Here is a 21,823-nt window from a genome sequence, read left to right as displayed (position 1 = left end):
CAGAATAAAGAAAAAGCACTATTTGTCCTTATGACACATTCTTGCAAGCCCCATCCAGGCTGAGCCATGGAGGCCCTCTATAAAGAAGAGGTATGGGAAGGCCCAGCAATGTCACTGGGGCACAGTAATTGTGATCTGACATCCAAAAGGATTTTGGACTAGGGAAAAAATGGAAACTAAATGCCAAATCCTTAAAACAAGAAATGTTCTTTAGGCCTTATAGTTGTAGAAGAAAATGGAACTTTGACTCAGTTCCCTGGATAAAGCAGGTAGCCCCACAAAAACTTCTAAGTCATCTTAATTTCATCTGTCCCCATTGAATAAATGATCCACATAATTACTTAACTCTATTTCAATTGTGTAGATAGTCAAGGGAGTGAAAATTACTCTGTATTTTCTAGCAACTCCCCAAAGAGAATGGCATTTATTCATCTATTTTTTTTTTCCAAAAACCACATTAAATTTAATTTTCTGCTCTGTGGCTACTCTGGACAAAATTCCAAATGATAAGACTTACAAGTTTACTTCTTGCTCTCATACTAAAGCCCCTCTGGTTGCCAGTTTTACTTACTAACAATAGAAAGGACCACGATCACACAATCAAATAAATTCCAGCCATTGGTGAAGTAGTATTGCCTCAAAGCAAAGATTTTGATGAGACACTCAATTGCAAAGATGACCACAAAGGCCAGGTTGAGACACTCAAGTAAATGTTTCATGGTGTCCGATTGGTCATGTGATTCAGCCATCATGCTCAGCATGTTGAGGAGAATGAGGATGATGATAATGATATCAAAGACCTGGTGTGTGACAAGGTCAAACACAAAGCCTTGGCATTTGTTCTGAGGAAAAAGAAAAAGGAATCATAAACCATTTGGAGTTGTAGGAATGAAATCACATACATTAAAAGGCACATACAATAGCATTTGTCCTCTCTTACATTTAAAGTAGTTTCTTGGAAAATGCACACTTTTATAGGGCAAGAAATTCTTCTAATAGATATTTTTCATTTAATTTCATTAAATTTAATTAGAAACTGGTTTTAAAATGTAGGCATACAGCTTTAATTCCATTTTGAAACTAAATAAATACGTAAATTTTTAGTAACAACATAACTTTGATGTGGTGGATGATTTGTTTTTGTTGAAATAAAACAGCTCATGTTGGGTTTAATCATTAAAAAATGAACTTTGGTCTGTATATTTCACCTATGTCTGTATTTCGACTTTAATAATGTTAATGCAGAGGATACTTGCTCACATACTTTTGTTGGACAAGACAGAATTAACATCTCCAAGGCTCCATTTGTTAGTTTAGAATAATCAGACCTTATACTTAACCAAAACTCTGTATTCAAGCAATTCTTGAAAGCCAATTTCCTAATTCTTGTTCACTTGACAACAAGGCTAGATAAATGGGATTCTGATCCGGTGATTACTAAAACTGGAAACAGAAAAACTGATTATTTCACATGAGTACTGGTGGTGACCTTGCATATTGTTTCGTATATGGCTGACCTGCTCCCGGAAAAGGTGTGCTGGGTGCTCTAGTACAGCTTCTAACTCAGGTTTGCATGCCTTGTCTACCATGTGCAGGGCAATGACTCAACTATCCCACTGTTTCCTTTCATCTCTATAAGGCACGACTTTGTTGTTTGCTTAAGTGGAAACTGTTCTTTAGCACAAACTCAGACACTGATATTGTATGGCATTCTTGACTATACATTGGTTGTTTATGTGTAATATATATATATACCATATGTATATATTAGATTATTTCATATTATATATCATCTAATCAAAGTATGCACATAGTGTTCTATTTAGAAAATGCACAGACCCCTACAAATTCATCTTTATAGTCCCAGGCATCTGTTAGGGTAATCCGGGCAAAAGAGGATGTTTTGTGGTGGTAACAGTACAGAAAGACACGCATTTTTAGGTTTAAGAACTAATATGGAAGTAGAAGCAGGAGTCCAAGAGTGTTCTAATGGAGTAGGTTATGGGAAAGTTAAGGCTGAGGTTATAATTTCTGCTTGGTGGTGCATTCAATCAACTGGAGAACAGAGATGAGAAGTTTGGGGGAGAGATGATGGATGTGTCCTGGGCACACTGGAATTTGAAGTGCCCAGTGGGACATCCAAGGGACATGGGCAGGTAGAGGTATGGGTCTGGAGCTCAGGCAGAGAGCTGGAAAGCAAATGTGGAGTTCTATGGCCTCAGAACTGATATGAACTAACATCAAGAGAATGAATGCTGTCACTATGGGAGCAAGGGCAATGAGAAGAAAAAGGGTTGGAATAGCAGTAGAAGGGTATTACATGTAAGTTGATGTCTTTGAAACTTTGCTCCAGGAGCTCTAAAACTTTTATCAAGGAGTCTGGAGAAGAAACTTGAAAGTCAAATGCATTTCCTATGTGAGAATGCATCGCGGAAGTCAGACAGGACCTGGAGAAAAGATACTTTTAAGGATGCTCTCCAAGAAAGCAGAATAAAGGCTGAGAATAAATGTAAGGGCATGGTAAACACTGGCCTTACAGTTCAACTCTAATATTGAGAAAATGGAGAAGATTAAAAATATAAGCTACCAAATGTGATAGAGGATCAAAAAAAAACTCTGTTATTTTAAGATACATTCTATGTATTTTAATGTATTATACATACATTCTATGTCATTTTACAGTGACTTCTATACCTCAGGATAATTCTTAAAGCCTGTAATGAAGCTACCTTGTGGGAATGCTTTAGGTAGAAATGATTCCAGATCCCTTGGTCTTACTGCTGGAAAGAATATCCATCACTTCTTAGGTTAAAACAGCTGTACTTCCCTCTCTATGCAGTTGCTACTCCAAAGCTCAAAAGATAACATGTAGATTTTAGAAGTTAAAAAAAAAAATCTATGAGGGGTTAAGGGCTAGCTTGTCTAGACTATAACATGCTCAGTCGTGTCTGACTCTTTGTGATCCTGTGGACTGGGGCCTACCAGGCTCCTCTGGCCATAGGCTTTCACAGGCAAGAATACTGGAGCGGAGGACCATTTCCTTCTCCAGGGTATCTTCTTGACCCAGGGACTGGACTCATGTCTCCTGTGTCTCCTTCATTGGCAGGTGAATTTTTTACCATTTGCACCACCTTGGAAGCCCAGTTAAGGGCTAACAGCTGATTCAAAGTCTAAGCTCAAATTCAGACACCAGGGGATCGGGTTTTGTGTTTACCTCATGCAGCACTGCTCTCTGGAATATAGAGTTTAAGATAAATGCTGGGCATTAACTGAGCTGCACTTGGTTGTCGGAATCACTCACTGTGAAGCCATGATTGGAGAGCCACGCAGGAACGTCTCTGGGGTCACACCTACTCCCCGATGAGAAATGCACAAACAAGCTGTAACACAGTCAGGAGTGGAGGCGGCAGCACCCCCGTGGGAGTGCAGTCCATGCCCACTTCAAGTCCACCTCTTGCCTTCTGACACGTCCAGCGCAGCATGTGTGTTCGGTGCTCAGTCACGCCCAACTCTTTGCAGCCCCATGGACTGCAGCCTCCAGGCTCCTCTGTCCATGGGATTTTCCCCGCCAGGCAAGAATACTGCAACGGGTTGTCATGTCCTCCTCCAGGGGATCTTTCCAATCTAGGGATAGAAACTGTGTCTCCTGTGTCTCTGCCTGCATTGGCAGGTGGATCCTTTTGCCACTGAGCCACCTGGGAAGCCCAGGGCAGTGGAGAGGCCTAGAAGCTGCATTATGTGCCCCTGCAACTTCTGTTCAGCTGTGTGCGGCACTGCCAGCTTCACATCCTTCATGAAACAAACTAGTAAATGTGTGTCTCATGAGTCTTTTAGTTAACTCCAAATCTGGGACCAACTGGTACTGAATCAATGGCTGCATATCAGGCACATATAAATAAAAATTCTCTTTGCCTTTCTTGTTGGCTCGAGTTTAAATAAGAACTGCAAAGTGTTTGCTGTTGTTCAGTCACTAACTCATGTCTGACTCTTTGTGACCCCATGAACTGTAGCATGCCAGGCTCTTTCCGTCCTTCACTATCTCCTGGAATTTGCTCAAATTCATCTCCATTGACTCATGACTGATGCCATCCAACCATCTTGTTCTCTGCCATCCCTTTCTCCTTTTGCTTTCAATATTTCCCAGGATCAGGTTCATTTTCAATGAGTCAGCTCTTTGCATCAGATGGTCAAAGTTTTGGAGTTTCAATTTCATCATCAGTCCTTCCAATGAGTATTCAGGGTTGATTTCCCTTAGGATTGACTGGTTTGATCTCCTTGCAGTCAAAGGGACCCTCAAGAGTCTTCTCTAGCAACACACTTTGAAAGTATCAATTCTTCGGCGCTCAGTCTTCTTTATGGTACAGCTCTCACATCCGTGTATGACTCCTGGAAAAACCATAGCTTTGACTATAGAGACCTTGTTGGCCAAGTGATGTCTCTGCTTTTTAATACCCTGTCTAGGTTTGTCATAGCTTTCCTTCCAAGGAGGAAGAGTCTTTTAATTTCATGGCTACAGTCTCTGTCCATGGTGATTTGAGAGCCCAAGAAAATAAAATCTGTCACTGCTTCCACTTATTCCCCTTCTATTTTCCAAGAAATGATGGGGCTGGATGTCATGATTTTTTCAGTGTTGAGTTTCAAGTCAACTTTTTCACTCTCCTCTTGTACCCTCATCAAGAGGCTCTTTAGTTCCTCTTCACTTTCTGCCATTAGAGTGGTATCATCTGCATACCTGAGGTTGTTGATATTTCTCCCAGCAATCCTGATTCCAGTTTGTGATTCATCCAGCCTGACATTTTGCATGATGTACTCTGTGCTGTGGGCTTCCCTAATAGCTTAGTTGGTAAAGAATCTGCCGAGAATGCAGGGTATCCTGGTTCAATTCCTGGGATGGGAAGATCTGCTGGAGAAGGGATAGGCTATCACCTCCAGTATTCCTGGGCTTCCCTTGTGGCTCAGCTGGTGAAGAATCCACCTGTAATGCAGGAGACCAGGGTTCGATTCCTGGGTTGGGAAGATCCCCTGGAGAAGGGAAAGGCTGCCCACTCCAGTATTCTGGCCTGGAGAATTCCATGGACTGTATAGTCCATGGGGTCATGAAGAGTTGGACACACCTGAGCAACTTTCAGTTTCACTCTGTGCTGTGCTTAGTTGCTCAGTCATGTCCAACTCTGTGGGCCCATGGACTGTAGCCTCCACATCAAAGTTAAATAAGCAGGGTGACCATATACAGCTTTGTCATACTTCTTTCCCACTTGGAACCAGTCAGTCATTCCATGTCCAGTTCTAACTGTTGCTTCTTTCTTGACCTGGTTTCTCAGGAGACAGGTAAGGTGGTCTGGTACTCCCATCTCTGTCAAAGGCTTTAGCATAGTCAGTGAAGCAGAAGTAGATGTTTTTCTGGAATTCCTTTGCTTTCTCCCTGGTCCAGCGAATGTTGGCAATTTGATCCCTGGTTCCTCTGCCTTTTCTAAATCTAGCTTGAACATCTGGAAGTTCTTGGTTCACAAACTGCTAAAGCCTAGCTTGAAGGATTCTGAGCATAACCTTGCTAGCATGTGAAATAAGCACAACTGGAACATTCTTTGGGATTTCCGTTCTTTGGGATTTGAATGAAAACTGACTTTTCCAGTCCTGTGGCCATGGATGAGTTTTCCAAATTTGCTAGCATATTGAGTGCAACACTTCAACAGTATCATCTTTTAGGATCTGAAATAGCTCAGCTGAAATTCTATCACCTCCACTAGCTTTGTTTGTAGTAATGCTTTCTAAGGCCCACATGACCTCACATTCTACGAAGTCTGGCTCTAGGTGAGTGACCACACCACCATGGTTATCTGGGTCATTAAGACCTTTTCTGTAAAGTTCTTCTATGTATTCTTCCCACTTTTCTTAATCTCCTCTGCTTCTGTTAGGTCCTTACCATTTCTGTCCTTGTGAATTCACTTCAAAGTGAAATTAGTACTTGAAAATGAGTATGGTACTTAAAAGCTAGATTTGACTTAGATAAATTGAAGTTCCACATACTGTTGTCAGATGAAAACTCTACAAATATAATTGTATCATTAAACTTTCGGTAAAAATTTTTCATTGTATAAATTCTAAACAGTTGTCCTGACATTTATAGACATTTTTAGTGCAACACAAATGTTTAAACCTAGGGGGATGGATTTTATGCCCTAAAACATACTTCTTTATTCAACAAATCATTGAAAACATACTTAATGCCTGGCTCTATTCTGATTGCTGGGAATAGCAGGAAAGTAAACATACCTTTGATAATTTAGGGCTTCCCTCATAGCTCAATTGGAAAAGAATCCACCTGCAATGCAGGAGACCCCAGTTCAATTCCTAGGTCAGGAAGGCCCGGCTGGAGAAGGGATAGGCTACCCATTCCAGTATTCTTGGGCTTCCCTTATGGCTCAGCTGGTAAAGAATCTGCCTGCAATGTGGGAGACCTGGGTTCGATCCCTGGGTTGGGAAGATCCCCTGGAGAAGGGAAAGGTTACCCACTGTAGTATTCTGGCCTGGAGAATCCCATGGACTGTATAGTCCATGGGATCACAAAGAGTTGGACATGACTAAGCAACTTTCACATTCACTTTGATAATTTGGGACCTCATGTTTGAATGAAAATCTCCAAGTCCTCTACATGCATCAGATATCAAGCCCCTCTTCCATACTGCTCTCTCAAACTTTTCGGTGCCCCTGACCCTCCTTGTCTTGAAAGCCTCCAAACTCACTTCTCAGAACTACCAATGGTGCCTGTGGTATGCCTTTATGATCTAATGTTCTCAAATTCCAGCTCCTCAACGGACTGTAAGCACAGAGTAGTCCTGTAAGTACCTCGTAAGGCAGGATTCAGCAAACAATGGCCCATAAGCCAAATCTGGCCCATCACCTATTTTAGTATAGCCCATGAACTCAGAATAGGTTTTACTCAGAATGAGTTTTGGGGGAAAAAACTCGAAAAGAATAAAATTTTGACACATGAAAATTACATGAAATCCAAATTTTGGTGTTTATAAATCAAGTCATACTGGAGCACAGCCAAGAACATTTGTTCTCTATCTATAATGATTGCTTTTGTGTTACAACATCAAAGTTGAGTAGTAACAGCAGAAACCACATGGCCTGCAAAGCTTAAAATATTTACTGTCTGGCCTTTTACAGAAAAAGTGTGTCCGCTCCTAAGATGGAAAGTTTATCATAAATACTTGTGAAGTGGAAGTGAAGTATGCATGACCTCAATTTCACACCAGAGAAAGGTGGTAAAATATATTATAAATACATTTTAAATTGGCCAAGATTACATTCAAACAAGCTGCTAAATTCACATCACTGTAATGAGTATATATTGAGCAGCTCCCGTGCATGCATGCATCATAAGTTGCTTCAGTAATGTCTGACTCTTTGCGACCCTATGGACTGTAGCCTGACAGGCTCCTCTGGCCATGGGATTCTCCAGGCAGGAATACCGGAGTGAGTTGCCGTGCCCTCCTCCAGGGGATCTTTCCAACCCCAGGATCAAACCCGCATCTCTTACATTTCCTGCATTGCCAGGCGGGTTCTTTACCACTAATGCCACCTGGGAAGCCCGAGCAGCTCTCAGGTGCTCACGAAAAAGTAAATTTAAGCTGTTGCCCAGGCATTTATTATTGAATCTGAATGTCTGATTTTCCTAAGAACTTGAGTCATATACCAGTGTACCTCGGTTCACATTGAGTTCTTAGGTCAAGTCTATAAATTTAAAAATTAAAGGAGAATGGCACTACAGATATCTGAGTTTCTCATCACCACTTAATGCATCTATGTATTTAGAATCAATCAAGTGCTCTCACCTGAGGCCTTGGAATGGGCTTTTGAGGTTTTTTGGATCCTAATTTTTTCATTGCATTATAGTATTTCTTCTGTTCTTCTGTCAGAAAGACATCTTGGCCACCTAAGTATGTCGAGAAAATGAGAGCTAATTATCATTAACAGAACTTTGGAAATGAATTCTGAATTTTCAGAAATAGTTTTAAAGTTATATTGCATTTCTATCAACAATTCCTAAAATTCCATTTTGAAGCAGAATGAGACTATAAAGAAGGGCCTAAAGGAAACAGGGTTTAAATTAAGGAATAAGGGAGAAATGTTACTTTTATCAGTTATATTTCTCTTTTTATAATATAAATAAGACTATAAATTCTTTGCAAACATCCACAGAAGCTTTATAAAAACTGAACATACTTCAGGTTGTGTAAATCAAACTACAGTGAAACAAACATAGAAATTAGTAATAAAAATCTAAATGAAAAGTCCTAAAAAGTGACAATTAAAATTCTCCTAAATATGCGACTGCATATATCACTAATAACATTTCCAAAAGCATCTGTCTAGAGCCATCCTAACAACAACAACAAAAAAAAGAGAGAGCTTTAAGTGTCTTCACCACTGAGTAATAAAGAACAGAAAAATGAAGTAGGATTTTCACGAAATTGGGTGAGAGAAGTGGTAAAACATCTAGAAATGCTGGATAAAATAGAACAGAATTACTTTTAAAAGATATAGCTGAACTTGCCCAAAAAGTAAGGAAAATTTCCATCATCTGAAAATCAAGAGAAAAAAGAGAAGTAAATTAGTCCTGAAGTCATGGCTTGCCTAAGGGCATTTGCTAATTTCTGCAAAAATGAGTATCTTAGGATTTAATAACTACAAGTGGGTCATGGGGAAAAGACAGTGGGGTTAGTCTAAGAACCCTGTGTGTTGGTGATGGAATTCTCCAAGTGCTGCCATTAAAGAGTGAAGAAGAAAACCAAACATATCTGTTGGGGAGAGAAAACAACCAGGACATTGTCTTAGTCTATACTCTTCACTGATAATTTGTGAATCCAAGCCTGCCTTGATGAGCATGTGGGGTTTAAATTCACACCACAGTATGGACCAAAAAATACAGTTCTAGAACAGTCTTTCCAACAAATGGAGCCAGGAAAACTGGATATCATCATACAAAAGAATGAAGGTGAATCATTACCTAACACTATATACAAAAATTAACTCAAAATGGATCAAAGACATAAATGTAATATCTAGAACAATAAAATTCTCAGAATAAAACACAGAACAGAAGCATTAGATTTGGTAATGATTTCTTGGATATGATACAAAAGGCAAAAGAAAAAACAGACCAATTGGACTTCATAATTTTAAATTTGGGGGCATCAGAGACACTCTCAATGAAGTAAAAAGGCAACACACAGAGTGGGGAAATATTTGAAAATCATATATCTGACAAGAGATTAATATTATATAGAGGACTCTGAAAATATAAAAACAAAAAGACAAACAACCTGATTTTTAAAAGAGCAAAAGGTTTGAATAGATATTTCTCTAAAGAAGATATATGAATGGCCAATAAGCATAAGATATATGAATGGCCAATAAGCACATGAAAAAATGTTCAGTGTCACTAATCATTAGGGAAATGCAAATCAAAATCAAAATGAGATACCACCTCACATCCATTAGAATGGCTACTATCAATTAAACAGCAAACAAGTGTCCGTGAGGATGTAGAGAAATTAGAAACTTTGTATACTGTACATATCACCACATGATACAGCAATGCCACTTCTATATAGACCTAAACGAATTGAAGCAGGGTCTCAAAGAGATGTTTGCACACCCATGTTCATAGGACCTTTATTCGCAATAACTAAAACATGGAAGAAACCCTACTGCCATCAATACATGGATGAAAGAGCAAAACATGATATATACATAGCCTTAAACAAGAAGGAAATTCTGCAATATGCAACAACATGCATGAACCTTAAGGACATTATGCTAAATGAAGTAAGCTACTCACAGAAAGACAAGCACTGCATGATTCCACCTACATGAGATGCTTAGAATAGTCAAAATCATGAAGACAGAAAGTGGAATGGGAGCTGCCAGGGGCTGGTGGGAAGTACGGGGAGTTATTGCTTAATGGGTGTAGAGTTTCAATTTTACAAGATGAAGAGTTATACAGATGGATGATGATGATGGTTGCACAACATTATGAATGTATTTAACACCACTGAGCTGTAACATTAAAAATGGATAAGATGATAAATCTGATGTTATGACCATTTTGCTACAGTAAAAATAAATAAAGAAAGAAAGAAACCGACAACCCAGCCCTAGGAGTTAACCAGGTTTTTTCACGATGCCTGGCAGATATTAACTATCTTCAATAATCACATGCATCATGATAGTATTAATACTGTTATTACGAGACTGCCCTTTGTGTGTTGTGAGATAAATAAAATGAGCAGCTATGGAAATTTTAAAGGCTATTATCTTCTGTACCCACAAGAACCAGCTTTCTCAGTGTGGAAAAGAGGAGATACAGCTGTACTAGTTAAGTGAAAACTTTGTCGTCCTAAATTTGAAGTAGCTCTGGCCACTGCAAAAGTCTCAAAATAATCACAATGAGCATTCTAGATTGCGGTCTTAGAACACTACCTCCCAGAACTCCCTAGAGAAATGGCTCATTCCAGATCTGGAGCAAAAAGTGTACAAACAATGCCTAGAACATACTGCCAATCCAGAGAGCAAGGAAGTCATCCAGTGCAAGGACCTGATTTGAATCCTAATTTGAAAAGAAGCAAACTTTAATATAATCAATCAACTAATCAGTTAAAGAATGAATAAATATTTTGAGAATATAGGAGACTGGAGGAAATTTGAACATTTCACTGGATTTTTGATGAATTTAAAGAAATCATATTAAACTTTTTAGATATGATCATGAAATTGTAGTTATGTTTAAAAAGAGATATGTTCTGAAAAATTGGTGGATGAAATAATGTGATGTATGTGATGCTCTATAAAAAAAATCCAGTGGAAGGATCCAGTGGGGAAAGACACTGAAGGTATAAGGATGTTCTTAAATCAATAAATGTTGTGCTGGGTGCTGGGTATTTTAGGTTCATTTTACCATATTCTTGTGAGTGTTTGAAATTTTCTATTATAAAAAGTAAAACAAAATAGAACAAAAATGCTATGGACTGATCAAAACAGCGATTTCAAATGCAAGCTTAAATCTAAAATCTCAAGGCCTGACATTCAGACTGTAGGTATTGGTTGCAATCAAGCTGCATATTACAGAGGTGACTCCACATAGCACACTCCTGAGTAACAGCAGCCACGTAGTTGCCTGGGACTGTGAATGACTCTCCCAGCAGACACTAAGAAAGCTCAGCAGTATCAGGACACATTTTAGATGGATTTAAAAAAGCTCAACAGAAAAATAAAGAAGGTCACAAAACAACAAGGGAAAAACCAAAGGTGAATGTTTAGCCACCTGATTTTAGGATTGAGAAATGCCTTCAGTATATAAATTCAAGAAAAGAGGGCAAAAGGACAAGATTGAAAGCTTGACTTCATACATATGCTAAATGTCTATAAATTTAAAATGCCATTACACAAATGTAAGAGGTAAGTCACATTGAACATACTATATAAAACCATAAGAAAAAATGATAATATCAATTTTAAGAAGAGACAAAGAGCATATAAACGGAAAACTCAAGGAAGAGATAGTTCTGGCCATCAACCCGTGAAAAAGTGTTTAACTTCAGAAACGGTCAAATGAATGAATGTAAAACTGTGAGATAACACTTTTACCCATCAAGCTAGGAAAAATAATTTAAAATTATAGACGTCAGAATGATGAGAACAGAATAAACAAGCACTTCATGTCTTACAAAAGTAGGGTACCCAGCCAGCATAGCATTTCTGAAAGGTAATTTCACAATCTGTCTTTAATGCCTTAAATCCTGAGGAAATAATCAGAGATATACAGAGAGAATTTCAAGAATCTTCATGATTATTTTAGAAGAGCAAGAAATTTGGAAATGACCTAAATGTCCTTAAAAGGGGGAGTGGGGGGAATGGTTGTAACAAATTATGATCTATCCATAATATGGGATGTAATTCATCCATGAAAATTCTTATAATAAAGATGATCTCATGACATGAACTCATAACTAATGGAGAAGACAGTTAAAAATATTATATAATCTCAACAGTGTAAAAGAAACATTTAGTATTATTTAAAAGTGACTTAGCAGCAACAGCAGCAGTTCAGTTCAGTTCAGTTCCTGGAAAAGATGGTACCAAAATGATGAGGCTTAATCTAAAATAGTTATCATTTGGTGGTCACCTTATGGATGATTTAAATTGTCTTTTTCTCTTCATCTTTTTTCCACATTTACTACAATGCCCCTATGGATTATTGAATCAGAAAAATAAATATGTGTTTGTCACAACACACGAGGGAAAAAAAACCTGTCTCTTCCCCACCATCTTCTTTCCAAGTAAGTTCAGTAAATCTGCTGAGACTTGGGTATTGAGAGGCAGGATGCAAGTTTATGGAAAGAGGAGAGTTTGTAGATTTTTCCTGTACTTACAATGGTTATACATCCTGATAAACCCATGTTAAGTTGAAAATATTGCAGGTAACTTGAAATGCATTTAATACACTTAACCTGCTTAACATCACAGGTTAGCCTTGCCTACCTTAAACATGCTCAGAACACTTAGAAATTAGCTTTCACATGTGTGTGAAAGTTGCTCAGTCATGTCTGACTCTTTGTGACCCCATGGACTATACAGTCCTTGGAATTCTCCAGGCCAGAATGCTGAGGTGGGTAGCCTTTCCCTTCTCCAGGGGATCTTCCCAACCCAGGGATTGAACCCAGGTCTCGAACCCAGGTCTCTAGCATTGCAGGTAGATTCTTTACCAGCTGAGCCACCAGGGAAGCCCAAGAATACTGGAGGGGCTAGCCTATCCCTTCTCCAGGAGATCTTATTCGATTCCAACCCAGGAATCAAATTGGAGTCTCCTGCATTGCAAGCTATCAGGGAAGCCCAGAAATTAGATTACAGTTGGGCAAAATCATGGAACACAAACCCTATTTGAAAATAGAGTATTGAATATCTCATTTAGTTTATCAAATACTGTACTGAAAGTGAAAAACAGAACGGTTGTATGGATACAGAATGTTGTAAATATATATCTACTGCTTATCCTCAGTGAGCATATGGATGATTGGGAGCTGTGGCTGCTGCTACGCAGTGTCACAGGAAAGTATTGTACTATATATCTCTAGCACAGGACAAGATCACAGTTCAAAACCTGTAGTAAAGTTTCTACTCAATGCATATCACTTCTGCCTCATTGAAAAGTTGAAAAGTCATGTAAATTGAACTATCCTAAGTTAGGGATTGTACTCTTTTTATCCTGAATAACAAGATACACTTGCAAGATTACTAAAATTTGACATAAATACTAATCCCGATATTTGTTTTTCTATTAGAGTTCAACAATGTCCTTTGTTTAAGAGGGTAGAGTGAAGAATAAAAACAATGATTAATAAAACCCAGCTGATGCAGTCCCTTTTCAGCCATAGCCTCAAGACTCTTTTCTAAGAGGCTCCCTCTTCATTCTCATGCAGATGATAAAGGCTACTTTGCACAACAATCTAGAACTGATTTATGCTCCATCCAAGCTCTTTGGAGAAATGAGGAGGTAAAAAATACCAAACAAGGACAATCCCCATACTTATCTTTTTCTGCTGTTGGTTGAAGTTGTCAATAATAACACCAGTAAAGAGATTCAGAGTGAAGAATGAGCCAAAGATGATAAAAACTACGAAGTAAAGGTACATGCAAGAACGTGCCTCAAACTTTGGCTGTTGTCCTTCCTGTTAGGGATTGTTTTAATGAAAGAAGAAAACAGTTACTGGAGAAAAATATGAGCCATCCTAACTGCTTGGTAGCAGCACCATTAACCACTCAGCCTCCTCCAGTGAGCCATGGCCCTGCAGGGAGCCCCTTTCCCCTCTTTCAGTTTCCCCCAGCGCAGCTTGAGTGCTACCATACAGTGGGGAGGGGGTGGGGTGGAGTATCTGGACTTTTCTTTGAAGCGACGGAGAATCACTGAAGGGCTGTGAGGCAGGAGAGTAGCACGGATTGCGTGTGTCCTTTGAAAACGTCTCGAGGATGTCCATATAGACACATAACTGGAGGGAGCCAAACTGAAGAGGGCCACCAGAGAAGGGACATGTCCATTTCACGCAAAGGAGCTTAACTACCAGTCCTTGCTGAACATCTACACCGTCCCCACAGAGCCCGCTACATGATGGTATTTAGTCTGTGCTTGTGTTCTGTCACTCTTGAATCCCTAGTGCCTGGCATAGCTTGTGGCGTGAGGTTCTCCACACACATTGAATGAGTGTATGAATGAATGATCAAGCTCTGGAATGGACAAAAATGGACTACAACCAAGCTGGCCTAGCTTGAGGTATGACCAAAAGCATCCAAGACCCCTTCTGCCCAAGTTCTTCACAAGGCTCTGGTTTTATTCATTTTGGGGATAGGGGTAGGAGCACCTCTCTTTTCTTTCCTCTAATCATATTCAAAGATAGAGATGAGTGTTGATAGCTCTATCATCTGCTCAAAGTACTTATGATATTTGTTATTGAACACCCGCCATAGAAACCACTATATTGGACATAAGTATTTGAAACAATTATTTTTCTCTTTTGCCTTGAAGAGTACCTAACCTTAGTCCCACTTGGCTTCAGGCATCTACTTGTTTGAATTAAGGGTAGGCACTAGTCTGGAAACAATATAATGGAAAGAAAGGATTAATGTTCAGTTAATTTAACTGATAATTTAACATAAGATTATCCAGCAAGCTGATAATCTTGCAAAGGGAGGTTCAGATGGAAAGAGGAACAGAGAAAAGCTCACCTCACTTGTACCCAGGGAATTGTCGGAAAGAGAAATAGACCGAGAACATCAGAGCTGTGAGCATGCTAGGATGTAATACTCAGAGGAAGATGAATGAGAACTCTTTTAATCCCTGTTTCATAGTGTTTGTCTTAATGGAAAAAAGGCAGAGAACCCTGGCCACTGGAACTATGATGAGGGAAGCTCTGGGCTGGCCATGTAGTCATGGTTCTCTTGATTTGATCCTAGCACTCTACAGCATGGTAGAATACAAGCTCACCTCTGTGGAATCAACAGCTGCATACATAATATCCATCCAGCCCTTAAATGTTGCCTGCAATGAAAGAAGGGAAACGTGAACACCATTATTGACTTGTCATCAACATACAAAAGCCAGCAAGTCCAGCGGGCAGATGTATATAAGATGATGGTCCACCCTTCCTGGACAGAATGCCTACATAAAGGAACAGCTGAAAAAAGTTCACGGGCATGTGTTTTGTATTATTTTTTCTTCATTTTCACAAGATAAAAAGTTTAAAAACAAGAGAAATTTCTGCCTTAAAAATTCCTAGGGAAGTTATGGACCAGCTGATGCAAAGAACCTGATTAAGGTTCTTTCCTGATGCCACATCTATTTGTACTATCTGTCCAAGACCTTGCAACCATGGTTTGACATGGGACTGTTCCCACAGGGAACTGTTACTACAGGTGTGGCTTGGCATCTGAGGCGCCACGTCTCTCTGGCTGGAGCTAAGGAGAAGAAGGCACCACAGGACAGAGTGCAAGGTCCAAACCCTTACAGGGTCTTGGAGGTTGAAGCTCAGTAGACAATCAAGTTGGTGATGCTCAGTGGGGAACAATTCCAGAGGGCATTAGCTCCCATGAGGAAATTGGGGTTTGAGTCCATTATTTCAATGGGGTCGTTATATTTTTATTGGCTGAGAAATGGTTTATGATTCTTCTAAGGGTTCTTTCCCCAGAGTGAAAAACAAACCGACAACACTTACCACTTGCAGTAGCGCAAGGTAAGCCATTAACACATTGTCAAAGTTGACATGCGGGGTGTGCCAATAGAAATTTCCACTTTCACATTGACTCCGGTTTGCAACAATGTTATAATCTATAACTGATTTTACATCTGTTGCATTAACACATCTTCCAAATCTTCCAGAAAACAGACTTACTCCCAGGATACAAAATATGAGCCAGAAAATGAGGCAGACAAGCAAAACATTCAGAATAGCAGGTATGGCACCTATGAGAGCATAAACTACCACCTTAAGGAAACAAAGCAGAAGAAAAACATAATAGATGTGTGAGACTCACCAAGCTCTTAATCTTCCCAGGATGGGTCTGATGTGTGGGGCTGCATTTCTTGAAATCTCATCGTTACATTCCAACCCTGAACCCCAACCCCATGGCAAGCCCTGCTCTCAGCTCCCTACATTACGGGTCCTTTCGGTTGCTACAGGATCGCTTGAGAAGTGTCTTCTGATGATGGTGTTTGAGACACCTGCCCTAGGACTGAAGGGAAGCCAGAGCCCAACTCGACTGTCACAGAAGTGCTTTTAGGTGAAGACTATATCTTAGACTTTTCTCTACCTCTGAATTCTAAGCAGTGGGCCAGATGGGAAGGAGTCCAGGAAAAGTTTGACAATTGAAGGGATGTCCAGCCCAAGAAGAGCAGATGGCTTCTCTACCTTTCCCTGCTAGCTGACTTTCCTCCATTCTGCCTAAAGAACATACCTTCATTCCTTCAAACTGGGACAATGCTCGCAGGGGCCTCAGTGCTCGAAGAATCCGGAAGGACTTCAAGCCCATTAAGTCAATGAGACTGGTCACAGAGACCTGGTGGGAAAAGAAGCTTTGGGTAGTACATCCAGCTTGGTGACCAGAGAACCCAGTAGGTGTTAAGAGGCATCTTTCTGAGAGGCGAAGGCATGCCCACAGCAGATTATCCAGACACAGAAACCAACAAGACCCAGCTGGAAGGGCGAGGAGGGGGAGCAGGTTAGAGGCAAGTTTTCTCCTTGCCTGGCAAAGCTCCAGCCCATATGGGTGAGAACAGTGTGTTTACATGATTTGTTTAATGAAAGACAAAAAAAAAAAAAAAAAAAAAAAGCTGAGAAACTGTTGTGAATTCAAGGAAACCAGAGAGACATGGCAATGACTGTCATGTGGGATCCTGAGTGGGATCCTAGATTGTGGGGGGAAAGGCGGTGGTAGGCGGGTAGGGTAAATTAGCCATAAAGGACCTTGTGACAACCGAGACCATTTGAAAATGGATGTGGGTTTTAGTACTGCTAAGTCGCTTCAGTCGTGTCCGACTCTGTGCAACCACAGAGATGGCAGCCCACCAGGCTCCCCCGTCCCTGGGATTCTCCAGGCAAGAACACTGGAGTGGGTTGCCATTTCCTTCTCCAATGCATGAAAGTGAAAAGTCAAAGTGAAGTTGCTCAGTCGTGTCCGACTCTTTGCGACCCCATGGACTGCAGCCTACCAGGCTCCTCCATCATGGGATTTTCCAGGCAAGAGTACTGGAGTGGGGTGCCATTGCCTTCTCCAAGGGTTTTAGTACTGGATCATGTTAAATTTCCTAAGCTTGATAATTGCTTTGTGACTGTGGGAGATAATATGCTTGTTCTTTGGAAAAACACCCTGAAATGTTGAGGGCTAATGTAGTGTGATCCCTACAACTTAATCTCAAGCAGTTTACGGGAAAAAATACAGGAAAAACTGATATGGCAGATGGGCTTAAATATTAATAATGGGTGAATCTGGGGAAAGAGTACAAAGGATTCTTTTGCAACTTCTTGTAACTTTTCCATAAACTTCAAATATTAAAATAAAAAGTTACAAAGAAATAATTCAAAAAAAAAAAAAGAATGAATGAATGAATGAATTCCTTTTGGCTAATATGCTCCCTCATTCGAACAGCTCCTTTTTGGAGAATTAAATCCAATTTTCTCTCCTAACATGCTTCTTTACAGCAGGATATGACAGAGGATTGGAAAACTCTGTAAACACACTAAATTAAAACTCAACAAACAGAGACTTCCCTAGTGGTCCAGTGGTTAAGACTCTGTGCTCCCAATGCAGTGGGCATGGGTTCAATCCCGGCCCAGGGAACTAGATCCCACCGCCACAACTAAGACCTGGCACAGCCAAATAAATAAATAATAATTTTTTTAAAAAGCTCAATAAAGATGCTGAGCTTAAGTTGAAGACACTACTTGTAGATTTTCAGCCATTCTTATTGATTATGCAGAGCCTTCAGAGGCTCAACTTAGATGGAGCGTGCTCAGCAGGACAGGAAGTGAATTATTGATACTCCTGACTTAGATGATGGCAAAGTTCACTGGTATATAAAACCACCTCCCACTAGCCAATCTCATTGCAGTAGTAACACATTTGCAGAGTAAGAGAAATTGAAGGACTATGGCAGAATAACCAAATTCTTAAATTCATAATCAATTTTAAAAAATCACCATCGATTCAAAATGTGCTTATTTATAATGGCTTTTTCCAATAAGCTGTTTTGTTCTTCTGCTTGTGACAGCATTGCCTGTTGGGAGAGTTATTTAATCAGCTTTTGCACAAATACGCCTACCTTGTTCCTATGGTGGTGGTTTAGTCACGAAGTTGTGTCTGACCCTAGCGACCCCATGGACTGTTGACCTTGTTCCTAACCAAAGGGAAAAGGGTTGTAAAGCTTAGCAGTTCTGGCTTTACTAAGTGACTGGTAGCGTAAATGGAGAGGATATTCCTGGATACACCTTTTCACCTGGAACCTCACCCCTACCTGAAACATCCATGAGAAGCGCTGACAAGAACATATCCCCGTTCTTCTCTACTCTACGGCATTCTTCCGTAGAAGTTTTCCCTAGTTTTATTTTATTCCTACCTAATTTGCATTAATCTCCCTGTACTGTGGTTTTGAGATTCCTATCATGTTATATACATTCTTATGGTTTTCTCCTTTTGACTGTTATGGAATATTACAGCATATATTTATATTTTATGAATTCATTTCCCCTTGGTGAATACCTAAGTTGTTTCCATTTCTTTGCTGCTATGAATAATAGCAAACTAGACAGACGTGCATTTTTCCTGGGTACATACACAAGAGTTTCCTTAAATGTATAACTAGAAGTGGTATTTCTGGATTTGTAAATTGGGTTCATTTGTAATTTTAACTTAATGGTGCAAAAGTTTCCCCAAATGTCTTGTATAGCAGTTAGCAGTGATTAGAAATTCCATTTTCCTAAATCCTTCTCATGTTAGATATTATCCAACTTAAAAATTTTTGTCTGTCTGATAAGTAAAAAGAAGTCTCATTTTAATATGTATGTCTGTGCTAACTGGTGATATAACTAGTGTGTATTTCTTCATACATTTATTAGCAACTCAAGATCCTTCTGTGAATTGCCTGTTTGCATCCTTCTCCTGTTCTTACACTGGGTTGTCTTTTTCTTGTTGATCTGTTGGGGGTATTTATTTACAGTGGATCATAACTATCTGTTAGGCATGCATGTGAGCTCAGTTACTTCAGTCGGGTCTGACTCTTTGAGACCCTATGGACGGTAGCCCACAAGGTTCCTCTGTCCATGGTATTCTCCAGGCAAGAATACTGGAGTGGGTTACCAGCCCTGCCTCCAGACACAAAACCTGTGCCGACCCAGGGACCAAACCTGTGTCTCCTGCGTCTCCTGCACTGCAGGTGGCTTCCTTACCCCTGAGCCACCCGGTAACCTCAACTCTCTGTTTTATATGTGGTATATACTGTCTCGAGGGTCTAGCCTGTCTTTTATAATCATGGTGTTGTTGAACAAAAAAAAGAAAGTCTTATATTTTGATATATATTTGTGGTTGTGTTTGCACTTTCCTATTCCAAAATTATAAAGATCATTTTATTTAATCTTGAGTAACAAGCAACATAAAAATATTATTCACATAACTCATTTAATTCATACAATAATGTTCGGAATTATGCAGTGGTGTACATCACTGCTGGGCGTCCCATATGGTCCTAGTGGTAAAGAACCTGTCTGACAATGCAGGGGACTTAAGAGACATGGGTCCAATCCCTGTCGGGAAGATCCCCTGGAGGAGAACATGGCAATGCACTCCACTATTCTTGCCTGGAGAAACTCCTGGACAGAGGAGCCTGGTAGGCTCCAGTCCATAGGGTCTCAAAGAGTCAGACACGACTAAACTGACTTAGCACACACACACATAACGTCACTACCACATAACATCTCAGCCACGTTACAGACATGAACTCTGAAGCTCAGTGGAGCAGCATCTTGTTTCAGATGGAACTGGGTCTGCATAGTGCTAAGGCTGGTAACAGTAATAGTGGACCACACTTGGTACTTTCTCTGGGATTCATAAAGCTATATAGTTAAAAGATTATATCTTCTCTTGCTCTACTCATTCTTGTTCCATTCAGATTGTTATCAAGGTTATGTTTGTCTCATTAAATAAGTTTGCATGCCTCCCCTCCTTTTCTGTTCCTTGTCTTAATCTGAGTAAGGTTGGGATGCACTGCTTGTCTTTGTTCAGGCTGCTTTATCAGAATACCATACCATAGCCTGGATATATAAACAACAGAAATTTCTTACAGTCTGAAGGCTGGAAATTCCAAGATTAAGACGCTGGCAGCGTCAGTGTCTGGTTGAGGACCTATTTCCTGGTTCATAGGCAGTCATCTTCTCCCTGTCTTCACAGAAGGAGTGAGGAAACTGTGGAGTCTCTTTTATAAGATCACTAATCCTATTTATGAGGGCTCTGGAATCAATGCTCTTATGTCCTAGTTGCCTCCCAAAGGCCCTATCTCCAACACCCTGGAGATCAGGTTTCAACACAAATTTCAGGGGTGGGGTAGAGGGACACAAACATGTGGTCTATAGCACTGCTCCTTGGAAGGTTGGTAAAACTTGTTTTCAGAACCACCTGGACCTGGTGTCCTTTTTGAAAGTGTGGCACTCGACTACTGTTTTGATATTTTAAATAGTTATTGTTAGCTGTATGTTTTCCATTTTGTATCTGGGCAAATTTGGGCAATTTAGAGTCTACACTCTCATTTATATCCATTTGGAAATTGATGTCAAAACTTAAAGCACTCTGCTTGAGTTTTCACAGAAAGAGAGTAAAGAAACAGCTTTAAAATCAGTGTCCTACACAGACTTGTGGACACAGGAGGGGAGGGAGAGGATGGGACAAATTGAGAGAGTGGCACTGACATATACACACTGCCATGTGTGAAGCAGATGGTAAGTGGGGAGCTGCTGCGTAACACAGGGAGCCCAGCCTGGTGCTCTCTGAAGACCTAAGGGGACAGGGTGGCAGGGAAAGGGGATGGAGGAAGGCTTAAGAGGAAGGCTTAAGAGGAAGGGGATATATATATATAGTTATATAGTTATGACAGATTCACTGTGTTGTATGGCAGAAACCAACACAAAATTTTAAAGTAATTATCCTCCAATCAAAAATAAAATAAGAAACGGTCTCCTAAGTTTAGGCCAGTAAACCACAGGTCCTAGATCAGAGACACCAAAAGTCTGTCCATTGTCTCAGGCGTCCTTCACTACAGTCAATAAGATAACGGATGCACAGTGACGAGCACTCTGGAAGCTGACAGGGAACCGCGTGATGCTCCTGGGAATACCTGTGTTGGAGCTCCGATGGCACCGGTGACTTTCTGGAATGCTTGACCCACATGGCCTATTTGTACCCGCCAACAAAGCACTGGCTCTTCAGTGTGGTGTGCTGAGCACACAGTTTGTACTATGCATTTGTCATATCTACTTTCTTAAACAGCAGGGACAAAGTCTAACTAATTAGGTCATTATAGAAGGCTATAGATGTTAAAATCAAGGACTTTGCAGGGAGGCTTACTAGATTTGAGTCTCCTTCTTCTTCCCAGGTGGCTCAAAAGACTTCTCAGGTGGCTCAGATGGTAAAGCATCTGACTACAATGCAGGAGACCCAGGTTCGATCCCTGGGTTGGGAAGATCCTCTGGAGAAGGAAATGGCAATCCACTCCAGTACTCTT

The 21,823-nt window shown here is 40.2% G+C and overlaps 1 protein-coding gene across 1 annotated transcript in view; it reads right to left on the bottom strand.

Moving 5' to 3' along the window:
- The window catches only part of SCN11A (sodium voltage-gated channel alpha subunit 11), a 77,642-nt gene that overhangs the window by 6,932 nt on the left and 48,887 nt on the right, over positions 1 to 21,823 (bottom strand). Inside the window, exons 20-25 of the mRNA XM_052648062.1 lie at positions 16,513 to 16,614; positions 15,774 to 16,043; positions 15,047 to 15,100; positions 13,595 to 13,736; positions 7,842 to 7,942; positions 572 to 842 (exon numbers count right to left, since the gene is read on the bottom strand). Coding sequence (XP_052504022.1) covers positions 572 to 842; positions 7,842 to 7,942; positions 13,595 to 13,736; positions 15,047 to 15,100; positions 15,774 to 16,043; positions 16,513 to 16,614 — 940 coding nt within the window. The remainder of the gene's footprint in view (positions 1 to 571; positions 843 to 7,841; positions 7,943 to 13,594; positions 13,737 to 15,046; positions 15,101 to 15,773; positions 16,044 to 16,512; positions 16,615 to 21,823) is intronic.

This window comes from Budorcas taxicolor, chromosome 1 (assembly GCF_023091745.1).
Source record: "Budorcas taxicolor isolate Tak-1 chromosome 1, Takin1.1, whole genome shotgun sequence".
In the NCBI taxonomy this organism is placed as follows: domain Eukaryota; kingdom Metazoa; phylum Chordata; class Mammalia; order Artiodactyla; family Bovidae; genus Budorcas; species Budorcas taxicolor.
The sequence above is the reverse complement of the archived record's forward strand: the minus strand, read 5'-3'. Positions and strand labels throughout refer to the sequence as shown.